This window comes from Cervus canadensis, chromosome 5, assembly GCF_019320065.1.
Source record: "Cervus canadensis isolate Bull #8, Minnesota chromosome 5, ASM1932006v1, whole genome shotgun sequence".
Taxonomy (NCBI): domain Eukaryota; kingdom Metazoa; phylum Chordata; class Mammalia; order Artiodactyla; family Cervidae; genus Cervus; species Cervus canadensis.
In genome coordinates, this window is record NC_057390.1 from 95,891,904 (window position 1) to 95,914,787 (window position 22,884).

At 52.3% G+C, this 22,884-nt stretch overlaps 1 protein-coding gene, 1 non-coding gene and 1 pseudogene across 5 annotated transcripts in view; 1 reads left to right on the top strand and 2 right to left on the bottom strand.

The window, feature by feature from the left end:
* FUBP3 (far upstream element binding protein 3) overlaps positions 1–15,184 on the top strand; it is a 48,166-nt gene extending 32,982 nt beyond the window's left edge. For all 4 annotated transcript variants that reach the window (XM_043469858.1, XM_043469859.1, XM_043469857.1 and 1 more), the window contains 9 exons: positions 963–1,063; positions 3,407–3,548; positions 7,366–7,526; positions 8,269–8,342; positions 8,680–8,760; positions 8,899–8,975; positions 11,569–11,640; positions 12,801–12,928; positions 13,819–15,184. In XM_043469858.1, coding sequence (XP_043325793.1) covers positions 963–1,063; positions 3,407–3,548; positions 7,366–7,526; positions 8,269–8,342; positions 8,680–8,760; positions 8,899–8,975; positions 11,569–11,640; positions 12,801–12,928; positions 13,819–13,827 — 845 coding nt within the window. In that variant the 3' untranslated portion in view covers positions 13,828–15,184. The remainder of the gene's footprint in view (positions 1–962; positions 1,064–3,406; positions 3,549–7,365; positions 7,527–8,268; positions 8,343–8,679; positions 8,761–8,898; positions 8,976–11,568; positions 11,641–12,800; positions 12,929–13,818) is intronic.
* On the bottom strand, positions 650–722 carry TRNAG-CCC. Its single transcript has one exon. It is a non-coding gene; the product is annotated as a tRNA-Gly (tRNA).
* Positions 15,185–20,715: 5,531 nt separating the features above from the next.
* LOC122442743 lies at positions 20,716–20,814 on the bottom strand (annotated as a pseudogene).
* Positions 20,815–22,884: the final 2,070 nt, after the last annotated feature.

The window sequence follows — 22,884 nt, forward strand, 5'->3', positions numbered from 1 at the left end:
CTGCCTGTTCTCTGCCGTCCCTCTCACCCTCGCCCTCTTCAGCAGCGTTCTGTTACCAGATTTCCACTCCAGTTTCTCCTCCGGCCCTCGTTTCTTCCTGTGGATTTGCTGGCAGGGTCACCCTTCATGTACCAGAACACACTAGCCCAGGAGTGTCCAGGCCTTTTTCTTTTTTTTCTTCAGACCAGTAAAAGTTAAGCGAGTGGGGTTCAACATTAACATTTCCAGCTTTTAATTTGCCAATTAAAGATTTAAAAGCGAACACCTTATTTTTTATTTCATAAAATTAAAGATAAAACCATTTAAAATCGTGGACTTCCCTGGTGGTCCAGTGCTTAAGGCTCTGCGCTTTCACTGCAGGGGGTCCCAGGTCAGGGAACTGAGATCACACAAAGCCCCGTGGCGTGGCCAAAAAAAAAAAATCTTAAGGCCAGTTCTTTAAGTGTTACCAATTTACTTTTATGAGCAAAATTGTCTACAGTGAATTTTCCTCATCTCTCTGAAGATGGGAAGACATGATAGACTACTATTTGGAAAATATTGCCATAGCTCAAGTCTGTTTTCAAGTTTAGTTTCTGTAATTTTTTCTTTTTTTAACATTTTATTTATCTGGCTGCGCTGTGTCTTAGTTGCAGCATGTGAGATCTAGTTCCCTGACCAGGGATCCAACCTGGGCCCTCCGCATTGGGAGTGCGGAGCCCTAACCACTGGACCACCAGGGAAGTTCCATGATACCTCTTTTAAATGGCTGTAATCACGTTAGAAATGAGGATTGACAGAGACCGTGCAGAAAGCCATACATGTTTCCCTGCCTAAAATGTGTCCTGAATCTAGAGTTGTGTTCTTATTACTCCCTTGGTGCTCTTAATACTCCTTATTACCGACTGCAAATCACATTGATGTTTGTTTTCCTTGTGAAGCAGGGCTTTTTCTAATCCCGTCTCTCCTATCCTGTTCCACAGATGACGGTATTAGTCCGGAGAGAGCTGCACAGGTGATGGGACCCCCGGATCGATGCCAGCACGCAGCACATGTCATCAGCGAGCTTATTCTCACAGCCCAGGTGGGTCTGGCTCTGCAGAGCTCTCATGTCACACCCTGGAGAAGCACCCTGGATCAGTCGCCCCCCTCAAGGCCCGTTTCTGAGAACCAGCACTCTCGTCAGTTACTCCCTCCAAAATCACAGCCAGCGGCTTCTGTCCATCTATCTTTTAACTGCCTTCATTTTATTTTTTCCCTGCCAGTTTATTATTCTTCTGCGTTTTTATTATTGCAGAATCTAGATTGTCTTTAAGTTCCTGACTATTTAAGCTGCTTGGGGGATTCACAGTGCAGCTGGCCAGGTTTCAAACAGTTGGGCACACCTATTATAAAAAAGTCAAGTCTACTCTTAGCTTTAGAAAGCACTTTGTGATCTGCCAGAATTGTAAAGCTGTCTTCAGGCATCAGATTCCATGCTCACGGTCACATTTCTCTGGAATGTGAGCGGGCTTGTGTGACACCTCCCCTCGCTGTGTTACACATTGCTCTGGGGAGCTACTGTAGCTGGTGGTCGGTTGTCATGTCGTGTCCCCAGGTTTGTGGGGAAAGTCTGAGAGCAGTAGGGGCTGAAGAAAGAAGCAAGAGGTTAGAAGCCACCATCCCATCTCTCCTGTAACCTTTGGCAACCTAGCCATTGAGCCCCTCTTGGCATAGTTTTCTCAGTAGCAAGCCAAGGGGGTTGTTTGTACCTGGTGGTACACCCCACATGATCCCCTGAGTCATCTGGGGGTACCTGCTGAGGTTAGAGATTTATGGACTCCTCCCACCCCAGATTCCTGAATTAGAATATCCAGGAGTGGCTTGGGCTTCGCCCACAGTCTCCAGTCAGTTCTTAGGATGAGGCTGGTTCAGAGAAGAGTCACAGATTGCTCTCTGACATCCTTCTTCGTGGTAAGAACTGATGATCCCAGAACTGCGAAGCTGCGAGATGAGGAGGAGACAGCCCTGTCTCCCAGAGCCCGAGGCATCCCCTTCTAGAAAGTCAGCTGCGTGTGTGTGTTCTCATGTAGATCCCTAAGTTACCTTGTTTGCTGGTCGTCTGTCGCTCCAAAAGCAGAGTGCCGCAGGAGGCAGTCGTCAGCTCGGCTTCCTGCTGGTCTAGATTCCGGGTAGACATTCAGTTCACTCTTGGCCGATGGCAGCCGGTTCACATGCTCTGCTCTGTGTCACGGGTCTGTGAGCTGCCCCATCCCTGAAGGATCTCTCAGCTCCACCGGGTTATCCCCCTCAACATTGGAAAGATTTTCAGGGCTGCCGCTCCTGAGCGCCTCACGGGATAGAGGCTGGAATGGCTGCTTCACCCTGGAGAGAAGGGGGTCTTCCTCTCCTGGGTGTCGGATGAGGACCTTCTCTCTGCTGGGCGAACGGTGAGAACACGTCAGAGGCCCTTCCAGCCCCAGACCTTGGGCGGGTGTGCCTGGCTTCCCCTCCTTCTTTTGAGGAGTGAGGTAACCAGTTTGGGTTGGTCTGCTTTTGTTTTTGATCCTTTTATTCTTTTTGCTGGTTGGATTGCAAGGTGCTGTGCTTTAGCCGACTCTTTGTGACCTCCATTGACTGTACCCCGCCAGGCTTCTCTGTCCACGGGGCTTTCCAGGCAAGAATACTGGAGTGGGTTGCCATTCCCTTCTCCAGGAGAGAAAGTGAAAGTGAAGTTGCTCAGTCGTGTCCGACTCTTTGCGACCCCATGGACCGTAGCCTACCAGGCTCCTCTGTCCATGGGATTTTCCAGGCAAGAGTACTGGAGTAGGTTGCCATTTCCTCCTCCAGTGGATCTTTCCAACCCAGGGATCGAACCAGCGTCTCTTAGTTCTCCTGCATTGGCAGGCAGGTTCTTTACCACTAGCGCCACCTGGGATTGCAAGGTATTCTGACTCTCAGAGCAGTGTCTTATTGTTTTTTATAGCAACCTGTTGGGGGAGGGCCCAAAGTCACCCTTGCCACTCACATGTCACTTTCAAAAGCCCATACGTAGCTCTTCAGCATCTAATATCAGGCTTCTGGTAGGCTCAGCACTGAGAAAACCAGCTCCTGAGGCCTGTAGATAAGGGCCCCGTGATTAAAACTCTGGGATCAGGTATTGGGCTTCAGACTTGGAAATTTATACCTGACTGCCTGTTTTAGTTGGGTGTGTTTGTGCTGTTTATGTAACCACATGATTTGTCCGCACACGTCTCCTTGAATGTTCCTGTGATTTGTATTAATTCTGGTTTTAAAGGAGCACTTCAGAATCTGAAATGTGGGAGAGGTGCTCAGGTCCTAATGTGTGGCTTTGATTACATCCTGTCACTTAGCCTCCTCCCCAGAGAGGAAAACTAGTGCTGGAGGCAGCGGCAGAAATGTCACTTGAGCTCCGCTTCTTTTCCAGGAAAGAGACGGCTTCGGAGGCCTGGCAGTAGCCAGAGGCAGAGGCCGTGGCCGCGGCGACTGGAGCGTGGGGACCCCCGGGGGCGTCCAGGAGGTGACCTACACTGTGCCGGCTGACAAGTGTGGCCTCGTCATCGGCAAAGGTAAGCAGTGCGCGGGGGGCTGGCGCTCCCCCTCTGGCTGCTTGGCCTGAAGGCAGACAGGCCACACGTCCAGTACCTCCGAAGCTCAAGGTTCACGCCATTTTCAACACTTGACCAAAGGGGCCAGGTGCAAGGCTTCTGCTGCCTTCCAAGGCACCCTCCTTGCCTGGGCCTTCTCATGAACAGGGCAAAGTGAGTACTTTATCACCGCATGGAGACAGATGTTATATAAGGGAGACCGGCTGCCTGTTGAAACAGCCTAGGTTTCTGGAAAGGTGCAGGTGAGGGGCCCCTGAATGTTTGTCAGTGGACTGATTGGGGATTAACTCACCTCCGAGGAACTTGGAGGGACCGTTCAGATCATTTCCTCAAGCAAAGATTGCTTTCTGACAAGTGTGTCATTTTTTGCCTTACTGAATTTGGGTGTTTGGTCTGTATTGACACAACACGTGAAAATGGCTTTTATCTTTTCAGCATGTTTACCATGAGTAACAGATACCCTGTGGAGGGAGATAAAAATTGATTTGCTAGTTGTTTCTTGGAGTTTTAGAGAACATTAGGTAAGAAACCCTTGTTACTGGCTAATGTGGCTCCTTCCTTCAGTGAAAAGCAAGGGAGAGAGCAGACCGGTTTCTGGGCCATCTGAGCTGGCTCGGCAAGAAAGGCTGCTGAGAGCAGGTCTGGGGCTCTGAAGCAGTAGGCCTGGCTTCTCTGCCCTCTAAGCCGAGCCCCTGAGCTGGCAGGAAACTCTTGTTCAGCATCGGGTTTTCTCTTTGCTTCTCAGTTCATTCCTTTTGTATGTATTTGACAACATATGGAAGATACAGATACCGTTTTCTGTCTAGAGTTCCCCCAATTTCTGTGATCACCAGGCATCTCTTAGCTGTTGGAGGGGTGCTGGCATCCCACAGAACATGGCCTGGGGACACCTTCACCCCCAGAAAGCCGAGGCTGCCGTGGCTAGTGCCCCGCGCTGGCCTTCAGTCATCTCCCGGAATCTGTTCTGGGCCCCGCTCTCGGACACTGTGTTTTATGCTCTCTTACAACGTTTTATTTCCTGTTATCTGTGCTGTCTCTTGGTCATTAACCTCTCAGGAGTTGGGAGGAATGCTGTGAGTTTGTTCTGATTTTGTGGCAGGGCATATTCATGCTGGGAGGTGTTCAGTGGCCATTGTTAGGTGCCCAAATGCTGCGATCATTCAGACATGCGACCCAGACCGTCAGCTGGCCTGCTGCCATGACATTAAATCCAGCTGACGCGCTGGAGTTCGAGAGTCAGGTCTAGGTTTTTCTGTGCTTTTCGAGAACCGTCATGTCAATCAGGGTTTCACGGGAAGTGTCTTCTCCAGAGCTGGCGGAGCCTTGCTGTCATCGCCGTGACGGTTGCTCATAGTCAGTGAAGCCTCGGCGCTCCCAGGACAGCCGCTCTGTCCTCTGTCCGGTCCTCCTGAGCGATCCCCAGAGGAAAGAGGCAGTAGAATGCAGCAGTCACGGATGCGGTGTCCTGCCACTCCAGGAGCAGCCTCAGGAAACCAGGATATATTTCACTGGGGCAATAGCTGGGGTCTTTCTGTAACTCCCTCCCCGCAAGGGCTGAGTCTGAGGTCTTCCTGTTTTCTTGGGAACGGCGCCGGGGTGAGGGGTGCCGCACGCAGGCAGGCCTGCTCCCACCCCTGCCCCTCACCCCCCACTACAGCCCTTGGACAGACGCTGCGCCTCCCGGGGCCCCTGCTGGATTTCCATGATAAATACAGCAATGGTGACAGACAGTGTGGCCAGCCCTGCTCTTGTCAGCCAGGCCTTTTAGCAGGTTTGATTAATTGCTTTACGATTTCACGTCCAGCCGGGGGGCCACTGGTGGGTTGCTTCTGCCCCCCATCAGGTGGAAGAATGGAGCAGGCTGCTGAATGTGCCTGGAGACAGCCACCATGTGCCAAGCTGGTGACCTCATTTTGCAGGAAGATGAACTTAAATTAACTCCTTCCGGCCCCTCGCAGTTTGCCGGGGCCTCCTCACTGTGTTAGCATGCGCCCGGCACCTGGGGAGGAGTCTGGGGCTGCAGGCCCGAGTGCCCGACCCGGAGGAGGGGCTGGTTGGGCCTGCGGGCTCTCAGGCCTGGGCACACACGCCCTTTCGCGCCCTTGCCTCCGGGACCACGGGGTCTGGGCAGAAGTGCGGTGTCAGTAGAAGGGTCTCCCACCTAGTCTTAGCTCTTTATCACTCCCCCCAAACGCTCTTGCCTAGGAGCAAAGCTGCTTTTCACGATGCAGAGAAGATAAAATTCACAACCTGTGGGTAAAGGTCAATTGTTTGGGGGCTGGGAGGGGCTTGTACAGACCAGAAGCAAAGCGAAGCTGCTGAAGACTAGGACTTTCTCGCCTAGGCTGGCGCTGCCCCCAGGACCGTGTGTTTGCTTGAGGCAGAAAACGCAGGGACATTGTCCTTACACTGTAGCGGATCTTCAAGAAAATCATCCATTCAGCCTTTGGGTCAGCTGGGCTTCTCTTCTTATGAATTTGCTTTTAAACTGAGCACCACCCTAAACCCAGCTAGCATCGTGCCCAAACTGATGCTGAGCCAGGCTTTCCTGAATGCCCACAGCCGCCTGGGTTCCTTCCTGTGATGCCGAGGGCCGCTCACGCTGCCTTGAGGGAGAACGGCCAGACCCAGGCCCGTCTTTGCTCGCAGGCCCTCGTAGACTCCCATCGTGCTTTCAGGGTGAGGCGAGACAAGGAGCAGGCTGTGCCTGTGGGTGGGGCCCCTCACTTACCTTCGCCCTGATGCTTTGTGTACACGTGGCTTTCCAGCTGTGCGGGTGTGGGGCGGGCTGGGGAGTGAAGGATTGTGGACACGTTACAATGAAATGACAGCTGGAGGTTGGTTTTGACTCTGGGTGGGGAGGGGTGACACAGAGATTGGCCTCTAGCCTTTGCTTTGATCCTTTGGGGCTGCCTGGTACCCTGCTCCCGATTTTATACAGACTGTCCTCAGTTTTATAAAATCCTGTGCTCCAGATTCTCCTTGTATTCTGGCTTTACCCCACCCCAAAGAGCAGAGCGGATCTGTAAATTCTGTGAAATCTGAAAAGAAGAATCAAACCATTGTTACACCGTGGAGCTTTTGTTATGCAAATTTCGTTAAGAGACTGGGACTCTCCCAGGTTTTCAGAGTCCAACTACAGTTTCATTAGCCCCGCTCCACCCAGGCCTCTGTGACCCCCATCCTCAGCCTGCCTCTCCGTCTAGACCGCCCGCACCCTCGGAGAAGGTGGAGACTTGAGAAGTGACAGGATGGGGGATTAAAGGCCGGACGGGCTCTGGATGGGCTCTGGGTGTCGCTGGGCCTGTGGCCGTCTGACCTGTGGCGAGAGGGGACCAGCTGTGCAGTCACCGCCCCCACCCCCTGCCGGGGCCAAGACCCCCACTGTGCCAGGGAGGGGCCCTTGGTGGCTGTCCTTGGGCTGAGAAGGAGGGAGCACCTTCCCCAGCTGAGCTCACTGTGTGTAAATCTGCAGTTGGGGCGCCTCAGCCCAGGACATAGAGACAGGGACCAGTGGCTGCTCTGAGGGGTCTGTGCCTCAGCCTGGCTCAGAGAGCAAGACCAGCTTCACCGCAGAAGTCTGGTTTTACACTGGAGACAGCCCTAGTTTTGACTAGAACCATTCTCAAGCGTGGACAGGATTTAGGACAACTCTTAGGACAAGCGCTGGTGGGCAGAAAACTCCCCTTCCTCCTCTGGAGCGGAATACTGGGTGAGCTCCAAGCTTGGGGTTTGCCGCAGTCACCGCTTACCTTTGTATCTGTCCTCCCGCCCACAGGGGGCGAGAACATCAAGAGCATAAACCAGCAGTCGGGAGCGCACGTGGAGCTTCAGCGGAACCCCCCTCCCAGTACCGACCCCAACCTGCGGATATTCACCATCCGGGGGCTCCCTCCGCAGATCGAGGTGGCCAGACACCTCATAGATGAGAAAGTTGGCGTACGTACGCGGGTCCTGCCACCCGAGTCGTGGGGGTTTCTTTTGTATGTCCGAGGTACCTGCTTCCCCCCAGAACCTCACACTTCCTGGGCCTCTGGGTCCTCCGGTGCTGTGAGGGCAGCAGCCCCCTCCCCCATTGCCGAGGGGCGAGGTCTCGGCGCAGGGACAGTGGCCAGGCCCAGACGCGCAGGGCTCCCCCGGCCACCGCCGCTCCTGCCCGAGCCGCGGCCCCACAGGCTAGAGGAGCAGCCGGGCGGCAGCCTCCCCCAGCTCTGCCCCCGGACCCCCACGGGCCTCGCCCTGGCGGCCAGCCCCGCAGGCAGCGTTCATTGACTCTGGCTTTAGTTTCAGGCACCTCAAAGCAGATAAAGAAAGGGAGTGTTGATGGAGGACAGATGGGCCACTGCTCACCTCAGAGGGGCCGTAGAGTGGCAGAAAGAGCCGTGGGCCGGCCTAAGTTGACGGGAGAGTCCAGCAGGTTGGTCCCTCCCCCAGGGCGGCACGCCAGGGCAGGCGCGGTGGTGCAGAACTGGCGGCGTGGTGCATCGGCCACCGGAGGGGCAGCAGCCGCTCCCGCAGTCAGGCCCTTCCCACGGGGAAGGAAGGCTAGTGAGTGCCGCAGGGTGCCTTTACCCCACGAGTCTCTGTCTTCCCAGAGGCTGTGGTTCGTCCCGGGGCGGGCCTGGGCAGAGGGCGCCGGTGCGGCCGGCGGGCAGTGAGAGTCCCCTCTGTGCCCTGACAGGGGACCAGTCTCGGAGCTCCTGGACCCTTTGGACAGAGCCCCTTCAGCCAGCCGCCTGCTGCGCCTCATCAAAAGTGAGTCTTCTGCACCCATCTGGACTGCGAGAATTCCTGTCCACCCAGAAGGCCCTCCTTTCCAGCTGCTTCTGGGGATGCCAGCCGGAAGGCCGGGGTGTGGGCAGGACCCATCCCTCTCGCTCTCACCCGTCCCCGTCGTCCTCTGGCCTGTCCGTGGCTCGCTGACCAGAGCTGGGCTGAGAGCATGCCCAGAGGGCAGAGGGTCCTCTGGCCGGCCAACCTCCCCAGGGAGGGCTTCCTGCCCTGGGCTGGGTCAGGGAAGGGAGTCTCGTGAAAGCCCTTCCTGTGTTGGGTCTGCAGCCCTTGTCTTTACCTGTTTCCCACTTTCTTTTAGCACCTTTCCTCCAAGGAGCTCAGGATGCTTCCCAAACATTGCTGCTAAAGTGAACGGAAACCCCCATAGCGCCCCTGTGAGGTGGGTGGCCTGCCTTTGCTCTGCGCCCTGGCTGCTCCGGGAGACCTTGGTGCTCACCCGGGGCTGGGGGGCGGTGGGGGGCCTCCCTGGGGAGGGGGTGTGGCCTGGCCTGGAGTGAATGGCGCTTGTCCTCCGCAGTGGTCCTCCCGCCTTTCTGACCCAGGGCTGGGGCAGCACCTACCAGGCGTGGCAGCAGCCCACACAGCAGGTTCCAAGTAAGTGATCGGGAGGAGGCGGGACCCCGTCCCAGACAGGCCTCCTGGGGCCTCGGGCGTACCTCCAGCTGGGCGGGGACACGGCCTGACGACTCCTCAAACCCTTCTGTCCCACCTACCCGTCCTCCTCAGGGCTGCAGCCTTCACCCCTGTTCCCCGCCAAGGGTCCGAGAGGCCTGCGGGCCCTGAGAGTGTGGTTTGACCTGAGGACCCCTGCGCCGCACCCTGCCTCCCCCCACACTGGGTGCCCACCCACTCTCCGCCTCTGGACCCCAGGCGGCCTCCTCCCTGTCTGCTCTTCTGGCACCACCTTAGGAACGGACTCTATCTCCTGAACTTTCAGAAAACACACAATTAGAGAATCTACTCTCTAAGAAAACTGATTGTAAAACAGAAAGAGGTTGTTGGAATCACACCCATGCCCTCTCTCTAGCCCCACATCAGCTTCAGGAACTCATTCTTGAGTTCTCTTGCTGGTAGAGCTTATTTTTCATAGGCTTCCCCCCAAAAAACCAAAAGCCCCACAAAATTGTTTACCTTCTGTTCTTTTGTTTTTGGACATCTGAAGGGCCAGCCTGGCGGTGTTTGGAAAGCGCTCTTCAGCGCATCGGCAGGCTTCCCTCGGCGCCAGGCCACTGGATACGCTGCAGCTTTGCTCTCTGGCTGGGCCTGGGGTTCCACCCCTTCCCGCCCTGCCCCGCCCCAGCAGAGCGCTGGCTGTGAACCCTGCCCCAGGCACCTGTCAGGTCCATAGCTGGAGAGGCACCCAGGAGTCTGGAGCCTGGCTGGATGGCCTTAGGCGTGTCCCCCCCTTCTCTGGGGCTTCAGTTCTGTTGTCAGTGAAATGAAGGATTTGGATTTGATTTCTAAAGTACCCGTGAGCTCTGACACTGCATGGCTGTATTTTTTACCTTCTCTTCCCCAGCATTTTCTTAACAAAACGTCTTAAACATGCAGAATATCCTTAAGAACTGCACCACGAACACCTTCACGCCACCCAGGTCCTCCCCTCCCCATTGCACTGTGCTCACTCACCCCACCGCCCGGGACACTTTCTTTCTTCCTGTTCCATTAGAAGACACCCCCAGCATGGGAAGCGGCCTGGCCGGGCTCCCCCGTGCCCATCACCCAGGACAGAGAACCGGGGAGGAGCCCCTGGCTGTGGGGAGGCTCTCCCGTGAAGCTGCAGGGTTCACGTCCATCTCTGAGTGGGTGGGGGTCCTGCAGAGCCCATCCTGCTGCCGCCCCAGGCCCAGGTGGGTAAGGAGTCGGCAGAGGCACATGGACCAAGTCAGAGGAACACAGCTCGTCCTGCTTTTTCACCAGCCTTCATCTATGGTGTTGCTTGGTTTACTCAGGGGAATTGAGAATTGGTTTTAGTCTGTGAAACCTTGTTGAGAAGAAAAATCCTGTTGCCCACGCCCTCCAGGTCTGAGCGGGGTGCTCCCACTGCCCCATTCCTCACGCCTTGCCTTCTTGTCATCAGCGTCCAAGTCTGAGTCTGGTCCTGCCCTAGTGTAGGGAGGGGACTCTTTCCCCAACCCCATTCCCCTCTCAGTCCTCAGTAAATTAACTCTTAGGGAAAGCATTTGGCCATGAAACCTGATTTTGAGTACATCCTTCCTGCCTGAGGATGAGATGGTTGGGTGGCATTACCGACTTGATGGACATGAGTTTGAGCAAGCTCCAGGAGTTGGTGATGGACAGGGAGGCCTGGCGTGCTGCCATTCACGGGGTCACAAAGAGTCAGACACACCTGAGCAATTGAACTGAGCTTCCCACCTGCTGCAGGCGGTGATTCTAGCCGAAGGAAGGACATTGGTTGGGCCTTCACAGGTGGTCACACAGGCAGCCCTCAGCAGAAGAAAGGTCCCGCCTTGTCTGTGGTCAAGTCTAGTAACCCCGCCTCCATTCCCCAGGCAGACTGCTGCTGCTCTGCGCCTCCCACCCCAGCCTTTCTGCACCCAGTAACTCAGAGAGGAGGGCAGGCCCACCCCACACACGCTCTCTGCCCGCCAGCCCACCCCACACATGCCCTCTGCCCACCAGCCCACCCCACACACGCCCTCCGCCCGCCAGCCCACCCTGGGCAGCGCGGGGCTGGGTGGGGGTCAGGTGTACATTTTGGCATCAGTCGCTTGCTGCGTGTGCTTTGTCTTGTCATCTTGAGCACAGTTTCTGGAACTTTCCCTGTGCCTCCTGTAATTTCCTCCTTGTCCAGAGGCAGCCATCAGTCTTGGAACAGAAAGGGCAGGGGAAGGGAGTGGTCAGTGCCACTTGGACTCTCTGTCCATTTGAGGGCCGACCCAGGGAGCGGCAGACAGCACTCGGGGCCTCAGGCTCTTCCCCTGGAAGCCCAGGTCTTTGACCAGGGGGAGTCGAGGCAGCTCCTGCTGGTCGGCCCAGCCTCAGGGGGCTCAGTGGCGTCCTCCCCTGCTGGCCCTCCCAGGGCGGGCCTGTCTTCTCCCCAAGCCGGTCTGCTGCCTCCTTCCTCCTGGGCCACCGGGGCCAGTGAGCGAGTGCAGAGAGCAGGGCTCGGCACCCGTGGGCTGGGGAGCCCGAAGGCCTGACCGCCTTTGTGTTCTCCGCACAGGCCAGCAGAGCCAGCCACAGAGCAGCCAGCCCGACTACAGCAAGGCCTGGGAGGACTACTACAAAAAACAGAGTGAGTGCTTCCGCCTCTTCTCAGGGAGGTCCCCATCCCGGGGCCCCCACGCCTGCGGGCTGCAGAGCCTGTGGCTCGCGGTCACCTTCGCCGCGTGCCCTGCGTGCGTCCATCTGGGCGTCTGCCTTGTCTCCTGCCCCGCCGCCCGCCCCAGCCCTGTCAGCGAGACGCGCGGGTGTCCTGTGCCGCCCTCCCCTCCTCGATCTTCCCTTCCGGGCTGCACCCGGGGCGAGTGCCGGCTTGGGCCGTCCACATGAGGACCCTTGGTTAGGGGCCAGACTGGCCGGGGGCTGTTGGCCGTCTCGCCGCCCGGCTCTCCCTGGCCATCGCGGGGCAGGTGAGACAGGGAGGACTGAGACTCTGAGCAGGGCCTCTGAGGCTGGGGTGGGGACTGAGGTGTTTCCTTCCAAAGCAAGCTCTTCGCTGTGCCAGTTTTCTCCACTAACTCAGTTTTTTTAAAAAAGAGAAGGAGAAAACTTAATAACAGCAACAACAACAAAAAACTTACCTCAAGTTTTTTTAATCATTTAAAATGAGTCCTGAGCCCTCTGTGTGCATCCCACATCTGCTGAGCCAGCGCGTTCGGGTGTGGTCAGGAGGGGTGTCTCGTGTCTTGAGTCCGAAGGATGTCAGTTGCTGCTTGGAAGAGCGTGGTCAGAGCAGCAGTCATCCTGTGTTTGGGAGCCCCTCTAGGGGCCGGGGCGGGCATCAGCGAGGTCACTGTCACCTGGAGCGCTTGGTGAAGGTGCACGCGTCCAGTCCTCCCGGACCCCACAACCCCCACGGTCCAGATTCTGGACCCACATGGGCGGGGATGCCCCATGCCGGCACGTACACACACACCCCCGCCAGGGAACCTGCTTCCTCGCCCTCCCGCCTCCCACTCTGGCCCCAGGCACTGGCAGGGAGCTGACTGGACAGACAGACGGATGCAGAGAACGTGACTGATGAGAGAAGCGGACTAGGTGTGGAGCGGGGCCCAAGCGAAGAAGCGCTGATAACCGTGCTGTCTGCAGCCCCGCTTGGGCAGACCACGTCTGGCTGGACCACGTGGGCATCGGGCGCTCGGTCCAGGCGCCCCCTAGGCTCTGGGAGGCGGTCCCTGCAGGCTGACCGTGCCCTTCGCCTCCCAGTAACCGGCTCTCTGCTTTGTCCATCAGGTCACGCCGCCAGCACCGCGCCTCAGGCCAGCACCCCGCCGGACTACACCATGGCCTGGGCGGAGTACTACCGGCAGCAGGTCGCCTTCTACGGGCAGACGTTAGGGCAAGCGCAGGCCCCCAGCCAGGTCTGTAGCCCATCAGCAGCGATGCTAGGACCTCCCGGGCCTCCGCTTCCCCATCCCAAGCCCTCTGTGTGTGCCTGACCCCGGGGCCCGAGCTGTACAGAGCCGCCGCCCTGGCCCCCTCCTCGCCCCTGCTGGAACAGATTGGAGCCTCTTAGGGAAACCTAGACCGCCAGGCTGAGCAGCCTCGGTGCCTTCCTCTGGACCCAGGCTCCCAGTTGTAAGTGAGCGTGCCAGGCTGAGCCAACCCTGGGAGGCGTGGCACTGCGTCTGGGGACTGGTGGCCATGGCCCAGTACTGTCCTTGAAGAGGTTGGGGTGGCCAGGCTGTCAGGCTTGTCCCCGGTCGGCAGTGGGGGGCAGCAGGCGGAGGGCGAGTCCACCACTTCAAAGGCCAGAAACCAGAGGGGCTCTGTCCAGAAACAGTTTTCTTCCAAATTCGGGGAAGACGGGGGACCAAGTACTCCCGCAGGCCTCATTTCAGGTGACCTGATACCAGTCAGGTCCCTGTGGACAGTCCCTTGGTGACCACAGGCCCTGAACCCCCAGACCAGCCTGTCATCTCACTGGGAAACTGGGCCCTGTGGGGACAGGATTCGGGGGGAGCGGTAGGTGACCGAGGAGAAGTGTCACTCGCTCACTCCCCTCTCCCTGCCCGGAATCCCCTGTGGAAGGAGGTGCCCGAGGCCTCGTGTGAGAGTTTGGGCCAGAGCCTGGGGTGCGAGGCCGGGAAGGTGCTGAGACATCGGTGCTCAGACGCGTGTGTGTGTGCGTGTGTGCACGCCCAAGCCCGCATGTGCCAGTGCCCGTTACCTCTCTGCAGACAGCCCCAGACAGCAGACCGGCATCTGAGACTCTGCCCTCAGACTAACCTGTCTCCCCTTCCTTCCACAGGAACAGTAGGACCGTGACCCGCGGCTCCCCTCCCCTCAAAATCATTGTGAGCAGAAACCTATTTGTAACAGAGGTTTTTAGATTTGCAAACCCTTTGATGAAGAACCTTTGTTTTGTTCTGTGAAACACTATATTTAGATTAACAGAATTTTTCTAAAAATCGGGAGAATTAGTTACTAAAAATCGCTGATAATTTTTGTTTCATCATTTTTGTTTGTTACTTCAAATGTGTAAGCTCTGGGAATCTTTTTGGAGCAATACCTGCAAGTTCTGGCACCAGAATGTGCCTCAGAGCAGTGACATTTCAACATGGTGTGTTCTGTTTTTGTTTTGTTCGTGTGTCTTTTTATTTACAGTTTTTTCTGTTGCAACAGAAAAAGTGGCTTGGAAGTCTTAGGTGGTTTGTAACAAATTCTTTAAAAAAATTTTTAAACAGTATTTAAATATTCTTAAATGTGTAAATTCATTAAATGTTTTACTTCTAATTTCTTGTATCTTGGCTGTCTGGTTTTATTGCATTTTTTAAAAAACTGAACTATTATGTATTGTAATTAATTATGTGAATTCTGAATTGAGACAGATAATTGTATTGCTGTCCAACAGGGATCGGGAGGGGGCATTTTATAGGGTTTGTATAATTTCTAGAGTTCTAAAGGGGTTAATAATATAAAAATGTTTTTGTGTGTTTAGCAGGTGTTTTTTCATGTCTCCATTATCTACCAGTTGCAATTGTGTATCTAAGACCTCCAAGCTTGTTTTAAAAACAAAACAAAAAACCTTTCTCTATTCTCTCAGAAATATAAATACTGTTATTTTTAATATTAAAAATAAATTCAATATAACTTTTAACAAACACTGTGGAACATTAAACCGCATAAAAATGTAGTAACTATTTTTTAATTCCAAGGTGTTTTTTGCTTTTTTCTTTTAAATATTTTCTTAATATTTGTCAAATTAACTAGATGAATAAATAAATCTAGCATTAACCACAATATGAATTAAATAATTTTGATTTAATAAAAGGGATAATATGATTTCCAATGTTTACTGTAGTGTATCTTGTACAGGTAACATGTATTTTTAAAGGAAAGAAAAACGGAATTGAAGCTATTTTTTTCCTTGCATTTTTCAATTGACCTGGGGGACATTCCGTTTGAGATGTACTGAAGTTACAGTGTCTGGGGGGGGGGGGTTTCTCCTTTTTTTCCTTATAATGCTTGAAATGTCTAACTATTAAAAAAGGCAATTGGAAAATGTTATGCATGTTTTTTAAAGAAAAAAAAAGACGTGTTCTTTTTATTTGACTGACAATTCATTTTACACTCTACATAATAAAATTTCCACAAGACATCTTGTGGGCAAAGTATCTTTCAGTCTGTTTGCTTCCCGTCTTCTTGTTACTCCCTTGGCCCCTGCCCGCTGCCCGCCCCTGCCCACCCCCGCAAAGAAAGGCAAGGCGTCTCAGCCCATCCCCTTGTGCTGCGTGGCCCCAAGCTGATCGGGGCACAGTCTGCATTTGCAACTCCTTCTTTAAACTAAGTTTATCTTAATGGCTACGCATTATCTGACAGTTTTGACTTTAGAGCCTTGGTTACCATCAGCCCCTCTAACCTGTCAGTCACATCTACGCATCTCCAGACATGGGTGTGACACCAAGAAGCCTACAGCGGGTCTCCTTGCGTGGGGGCGCTGTCCTGGTAAGTGGAGCCGGATTCATTGAGAGGAGTTATGATCTGGGAGGGGCAGGGGGGTCCACGCATGTTCCCGCACCTGAGTCAGCTCCCTCCCGCCCATCACCCCGCACACCCCTGGGAAGTCGGAACCTAAACAGGGCAGCCTGGACGTGGCCCGATGCATCCACGGCCGGGGCCCGCCCGGTCGCTGGATGGGTGCTGTTTTCTCTGAGCCCACAGTGGTGGGACCTGGGCGGCTGGGCGAGCTGGGAAGTGTTTCACTGTTTTCATGAAGGAGACAAAAAGGGGTGCCCTTACCCACGAGTTGAAGCCAGGGAGGGCCCTATGGATTCACGACACGTGGGCACAGTGTGGGCCCTGGACTGGAGGGGTTTTGAGGGGGCAAGGAGATGGGCCTTTGAACTCTTTTCTGCTTCCTTTCCCGTTGGTGGAAGCGACCAGCTTTGAACAGAGCTCTGAACTCGCCTCCCTCTGCTGTGAGCCCTGCGCTGAGGCACCTCTTCGTTTAGACACAGGGCTGCAAGGAGGACCCTGTTCAGAAGCTCCTTATGGCTCATTCTCATGGCGTGTGACTCCCGTTCTGGTCCCTTTTCTTCTCTCTATCCCAGGCTCTTAAGAGGAGGGGGAAAAAAAGCATCTGTGGCTCCTTTAGGCCAACAAGGGGTGTGGAGAGCTGCCCATCTGTAGCCATTCTGAGGCCTGTTGAGAGCCGGAAGACAAAAAGGAGACGTGGCATCTCCGACTACACCTCTAGAGAATCGACTTTGACGTTGAGAAATTGAATAGTAAAAGCCACTTGGAAAGAAGGAGGGGGTCGCGCCAGAGAAGGGCATAAGCGCTGATGGTGGGAATGGGATTTAGGGAGACGGCATTACAGAGAAGACTTCCTTCTAATTCATCTTCCAAGCTCCGTGCCAAAACAGCATTTGGCATGGTTCACAGGGAGCGATTGTGTGATAATGAACCCTAAGGTGTCCCTTAATTGAAGACTGAGCATTGCGGTTTGTGCCAAGAGTCATAAATGGCGCAGGCTTGCGGGAGGATGCATTTTCTTAAATGTATCGGTAAGTACAGATTAGCGCTTGTCCCCAGTGAAATGCCCATACTATAAATTATGGAAATCTCTCTCTCTCTCTGATGCAACCTTTTATTGAGGGGGGGCGGGGTGCAGTACAGCGGGAGGAGGGGGGAAAGTTTGCAAGCATATGAAATTTGGCCTCTCATTAACATGGCGCCCACGGAAGATGGTTTTCATCAGCAGTCTGGTGTCCTGGAAGGCTAAAGTGCTTGAAATGTACCAAGTTCAGCGATTGTGTTCCATTAAGAAAGCTGCATGGTCATCACGGGAAGGACAGTCTGTGTGTTGGGGGAGGCGGCGGAGGCGGGGCGGGGGCCCAGGCTGTCTGCAGAACTCTCGCCTCACCTCCCGCTCTCCATCACACGAGCACGCCTGGTCTCTGCCAGCCGCCTAAGCTCAGGTTCCAAGGACCCACCCAGGCTGTTCCCCACCCACCCAAGAGTTTGGGTCCGGGGTGGTGAGTCCTCCAGCCAGGGTGCCTTCATCAATACCCCTGGTCTCAGGTAGGAGGCGTCCCTCTCCAGGGGTGATCATCTATGACATCCTCACGCAGTCAGGTTGGCTGGGGTACAGACCGCGTGGTGCAGGGCTTGGTCCAAGCTGGAGTCTGGACGCCATGGAGCCTCTGCTTCTAGCTGGCTACAGCAGCACTGTTTCCTGAGCCCACGTCTGGCCTGCTGGGACCCAGCTGGGGTTTTTTTAAGATGGGCTAATGCAAATGGTCCTGATAGACTCTTTGAGATTAATGGCCAGAAAGTGGACTGACACTCAATTCCGCAGGGGGTGCTGGTCTGGGTCCGCGTCTTGGATGGGTGGAAGGGCAAGTGAAGGCAGCCCTGGAACAATGGGAATCTTTGCTGGCCTTTGTCTTGAGGGCCTGTGAGCAGCATCTCCCGAGACGGTTCTGGCCCTTTCCAGACATTTCCTCTGCTGGGGGTCTCCACACCTGGGGAGCCAGGCAGGTCCACGCTTCCCCTTTCATAGATGAGGGCTCAGAGTCAGAGGCGAGTCAACTGCCTTTATCTACCCAAGTGCGCGGGCCATTTCTCTGCCAGGTTGTATGCTCTGCTTCACCTAAGACTTCAATCGAGAGAAACACAATTGCCCACCAGGAGCTCATGGTCAAGGAGCGGGGACCCTGCCTTTGCCACCAAGTGAGGTGCTTGGTAGGAGGAGGAAACAGTCGTAAAAGTTGGTGCCACGTGACAACCACGGATGAGGCCCTGTCAGTCAGTCATCCTCACTGATCCTGTATTTGCAAATTCACCTACTCACTAAAATGTATTTATAACCTTAAGATCAATACTCACCACACTTTTGTGGTCATTCCTAACAGAAAAAAAATCGAGTTGCCTGGTTCCCGTGTTCCCAGCTGAGATGAACCAGGCAAACAGTCTGCCTTCCAGTTCCAGCTCATCCCGTAAGCAAGGCTCCTTCCTCCCAGCACTCTCCTTAGTGCCATTTGTTTTGCACTTTTGTGCTTTCTCTGGGTGACTTTGCATTTACAATGCTACCCTGAGGTAGTACTGTCTAATGATGTGCTTTACAGAGAAAATACAGGTGCGAGCTAAGCTTTCTGCAAGCATGAGGTGCTGTTGGCTGTGAGTTCAATATTAATGAATCAACAATAATACTTTGGCCACCTGCTTTAAAGAGCCACCTCATTGGAAAAGACCCTGATGCTGGGAAAGATTGAGGGCAAAAAGAGAGAGGGCAGCAGAGAATGAGATGGTTAGATGGCATCACCAACTCAATGGACATGAGTCTGAGCAAGCTCTGGGAAATTGTGGAGGACAGAGGACCTTGGAGTGCTGCAGCCCACAGGGTCGCTGCAAGGAGTTGGATACAACTTAGTGACTGAACAACAACTGTATACATATATACATATAAGAAGTCTTTAAAAGAGAAACACAAATGAAGCAAAGTTATGTGCTGACCAGTTGATGAAAAACTGCAGTGAGCCTATATTTCCCCAAGGAGCAAGGGTTCAGCATTCACAGGTTCAGTGTCTCTGCAACTTTATAGAACATCACACTGCAAATAACAAGAACAGACTGTAACTTACTTTCCTGCGAGAGCCCCATGGCTCTGGGTACCCACACGGGAAATGAGGAAACAGGTTTGAGTAGGTTCTTGCCAAAGTCACACCCCAGATCTGGAGATAACAGAGCAAAACTCAGCCCTCAGTTCGACTGTAAACCCTGTCCATCGTGCCCCGCCAAGGACAGAGACAGACATGTTTGAGGGCCCCCTAGGTTGGTTCTAGAGAGATCTAACAGGTTCAGCCCACCTGGGGAACAGAGTGGAAAGTTTAAACATACAAAACTCAAGCTTCCCTCTCCGCTGCTCAACAGTCTCCTCATCCACAGTGTGGCGATAACAACTGCCTCCCAGATCTTGGGGCGGAGTGGGAGGGTCCATGACTATATGTAAAGCCCTGGCTTATCCTGAGCTCTCAGGAAGTAGCAGCTTAGAGCAGTCACTGAGTCCACGGCTTCTGACTGCCTTGATGTTTTTTTTTCTGCTCCTCTCTGAGGGCCAGGACAGGCTGAGATCTGAAACAAATGTCAGCTTCAGCACGGACCCTCTAAGCTTCCCCTCGGGTCTCTGGGTCTCCCCAGGACACATGATCCAAGGCCCAGCTCATGGGTCCCCCAAAGTCTGGGCAGCTATAGGAGATGCGTGCACACTCAGTCGTGTCTGACACTTTGCAACCCCACAGACTGTAGGCTGCCAGGCTCCTCTGTCCATGGGATTCTCCGAGCAAAAATACTGGAGTGGGTCGCCATGCCCTCCTTCAGGGGATCTTCCCGACCCCAAGATGGAATCCAGGACTCCCGTGTCTCCTGCATTGCAGGCAGATCACAAAAATGACTTTAAAGCTGCTAGGATTTTGATTGGGATTGCACTGAATCTATAGGAAGAATCGACAACCTAACAACATTCTCTTCTAGTCTATGAACGTGGTATATCCCTGTCTCTTGTTTAGTTCTTTGATTTTGCTCTACAATTTTTATGGTTTTCAGTATATAAGTCTTGCACATCTTTCCATTGATTCCTGGGTTTCTTATATTTAGCTGTTATCCAAAATGATATTTTTTCCATTTCACTGTTTTGGCTGATGATAGAAATATAATTTATGCTTACACATTGACTTTGATTCCAGTGACTTTACTTGAATTCTTTATTAGTTCTAAGAACTTGTAGATTTATATAGCATTTCTATGTTCAGAATCATGTCATTTATAAATAATGATGGTGTCTTTTTTTTTGCATTCCAATCTTTATGCCATTTGTTTCTTTTTATTGCTTCCTATGACTGGCCAAGACTGCCAGTACACTGTCAGCTGAAAGGAGGAAGAGTGGTCTTGTTTGCAGTCTTAGGGCACACTTTCAATAACTCACCATTAATTATGTGTGTTGTACAATTGTCGTACATATATTTTATCAGGTAAAGAAGTTCCCTTCTGATCCTATGTTGCCAGTTTTATCATGAATGGGTATGGAATTTTTCACATGCTTTTTCTGCATTTTTTTCACATGTTTTTTCATAGACATCATCACATGAATTATCTCCTTTTTAATTTTAATGAAATGAATCACATTGATGAGTATTCAATTTTGTATTAATTTTTTACTGGAGTGAGCTGTTTTGCAATGTTGTGTTAATTTTTGCTGTATAGCAAAGTAAATCAGCTATCGGTTCAGTTCAGTCGCTCAGTTGTGTCCGACTCTTTGTGACCCCATGGACTGCAGCACACCAGGCTTCCCTGTCCATCACCAACTCCTGGAGCTTGCTCAAAATCATGTCCATCGAGTCGGTGATGCCATCCAACCGTCTCATCCTCTGTCGTCCCTTCACCTCCTGCCTTCAACCTTTCCCAGCATCAGGGTCTTTTCCAATGAGTCAGTTGAAAGAAAAGTGGAAGTGTTAGTTGTTCAGACATGTCCGACTTTATTGCGACCCATAGACTGTAGCCTGCCAGGCTTCTCTGTCCGTGGGATTTCCCAGGCAAGAGTACTTGAGTGGGTTGCATTTCCTACTCCAGAGGATCTTCTTGATCCAGGGGTGGAACCTGGGTCTCCTGCATTGCAGGCAGATTCTTTACCACCAAGGAAGCCTATAAAAATATAGAATGTTTCATGAATTTGTCATCCTTGTGCAAGGACTGTGCTAATCTTCTCTATATCATTTCAATTGTAGTATATGTGCTGCCTAAGCAAGCATGGATTTTCAAATGTTAAACTAGCCTTGCATTTTTAGAATAAACTTCACTTGGTGGTAATGTATTACCTTATCCTTGTATATCATTGGATTGATTTGCCAATATTTTTGTTTAGGATTATTGTGTGCATATTCATGAGAACAATCTATAATCTAAACCATGACTTAACCCACTGAAGACCTGAAACGTGCCCACCCATGCTCCTAGCTTAACTCACTCCCATTTGGGTTATATGCCCACCGTTCACATTCCTGATGAGGAAAGTTCTCACTCTGGACTTGGTCTTGGAATTCAGACTGCAGCTATCTACTCCAGAAAAACCAGAAGTTCATCATTCAGTTTATTACTGAGTTCTATGCTCGGTTAGAAGACAGGCAAGAAGAAAATGACAATCCACTCCAGTATTCATGCCTGGAAAATCCCATGGACAGGAGAGCCTGGCGGGCTACAGTCTGTGGGGTCACAAAGGACTTGGACACAACTGAGCAACCCAGTACGCAAGACTCTAGGAAGTAGATCATCTCAGCATGGCCAGTAGTCACTCTGCAGTTAACACCCGCAGTAATACCGCTAGAGCCCCACCTGCATACTCAGTCACTGACCCTGACCCAGTGGTCAAGTTCTCCTGCTTCTCCCCCTACAGACCTTCTCGCCCTACAGAGCTCCTCCCCCTATAGAGCTTGCCATGCAGGAGAGGGGCTCCTTTACCACTGGCAGTGGTTACTTAGCAACTCAACTTTGAAACAAAAAGTTCTCCCCACACATTCTTTTTGAATCTTCATCAGTTTTATTAAAGAGTTATCTAAGAAAACAAGGTAAGCAGTTCAAATACCATTGTCATTAACAACTGCATATTTGTCTGAGTCAAGGTCACGCCCACACTGTGCAACCAATGCAGAAATAATGTGGATGCTGTGGCTTCCGTGAAACTCATCCCCAGACTCCTAATTTAGATTCTATCACTAGCCATGGAGTGTTATTTTTGCTGTTTAATCGCTCAGTCATCTCTGACTCTTTGCAACCCCATGGACGGCGGCCCGCCAGACTTCCCCGTTCTTCACTCTCTCCCAAAGTTTGCTCATAACTCATGTCCGTTGAGTCAGTGATGCCATCCAACCATCTCATCCTCTGCTGTCCCCTTCATCTCCTGCCCTCAGTCTTTTCCAGCTTCAGGGTCTTTTCCAATAGGTTGGCTCTTTGCATCAGGTCTGGCGAGTAAATATGTAAATATGAATTTATGTAAATATGAATTTAGCCATCTCTTACTCTTTAAATCCCACTGTATTTGCTTTCTTTGGTTTTCTGCAGCTTGACCGTGTCCTGCCGAGATGTGCTGCTTTTTGTGCATTTGTTTTTGTTGTTTTGTTTCTTTTTGTTTGGGTTTTTTTTTATTCAGTTTGATGTTCTCTGAGCTTCCTAGATCTATGGTTGACTGCCTGTCAATTTTTTTTAATTAAAGTATAGTTGATTTACAATGTTGTAACAGTTTCAGGTGTATAGCGAAGTGATTCATATATATATATATATATATATACAGACACACATATATATGTATATATATATATATACACACATATGTATGTATATATGTTCTTTTTCAGATTCTTTTTCCTTACAAGCTGTTGTGTTGTTTGTGTGTGATCAGTTGTGTTCAACTCTTTTCGACCCCATGGATTATAGCCCACCAGGCTCCTCTGTCCATGGGATTCTCCAGGCAAGAATACTGGAGTGGGTTGCCATTTCCTGCTCCAGGTGATCTTTCTGATTCAGGGATCAAACCTGGGTCTCCTGCTTCTCCTTCATTGGCAGGTGGATTCTTCACCACTGCCCTACTTGGGAAGCCCTATAGGTTATTATAAGATATATTAAGCATAGTTTCCTGTGCTATAGGATACGACCTTGTTATTTATCTAATTTATACAGAGCAGTGTGTAGATATTAATCCCAAGTTCCTGAGTTAGGAGGGATAAACTAGGTGCCTGTCACTAACGTTTGAAAATTCTCAGCCATCTCTATTTCAGATATTCTGCTCTGTCACTCTTTCTGCTCCTCATGGGATCCCAGCTTC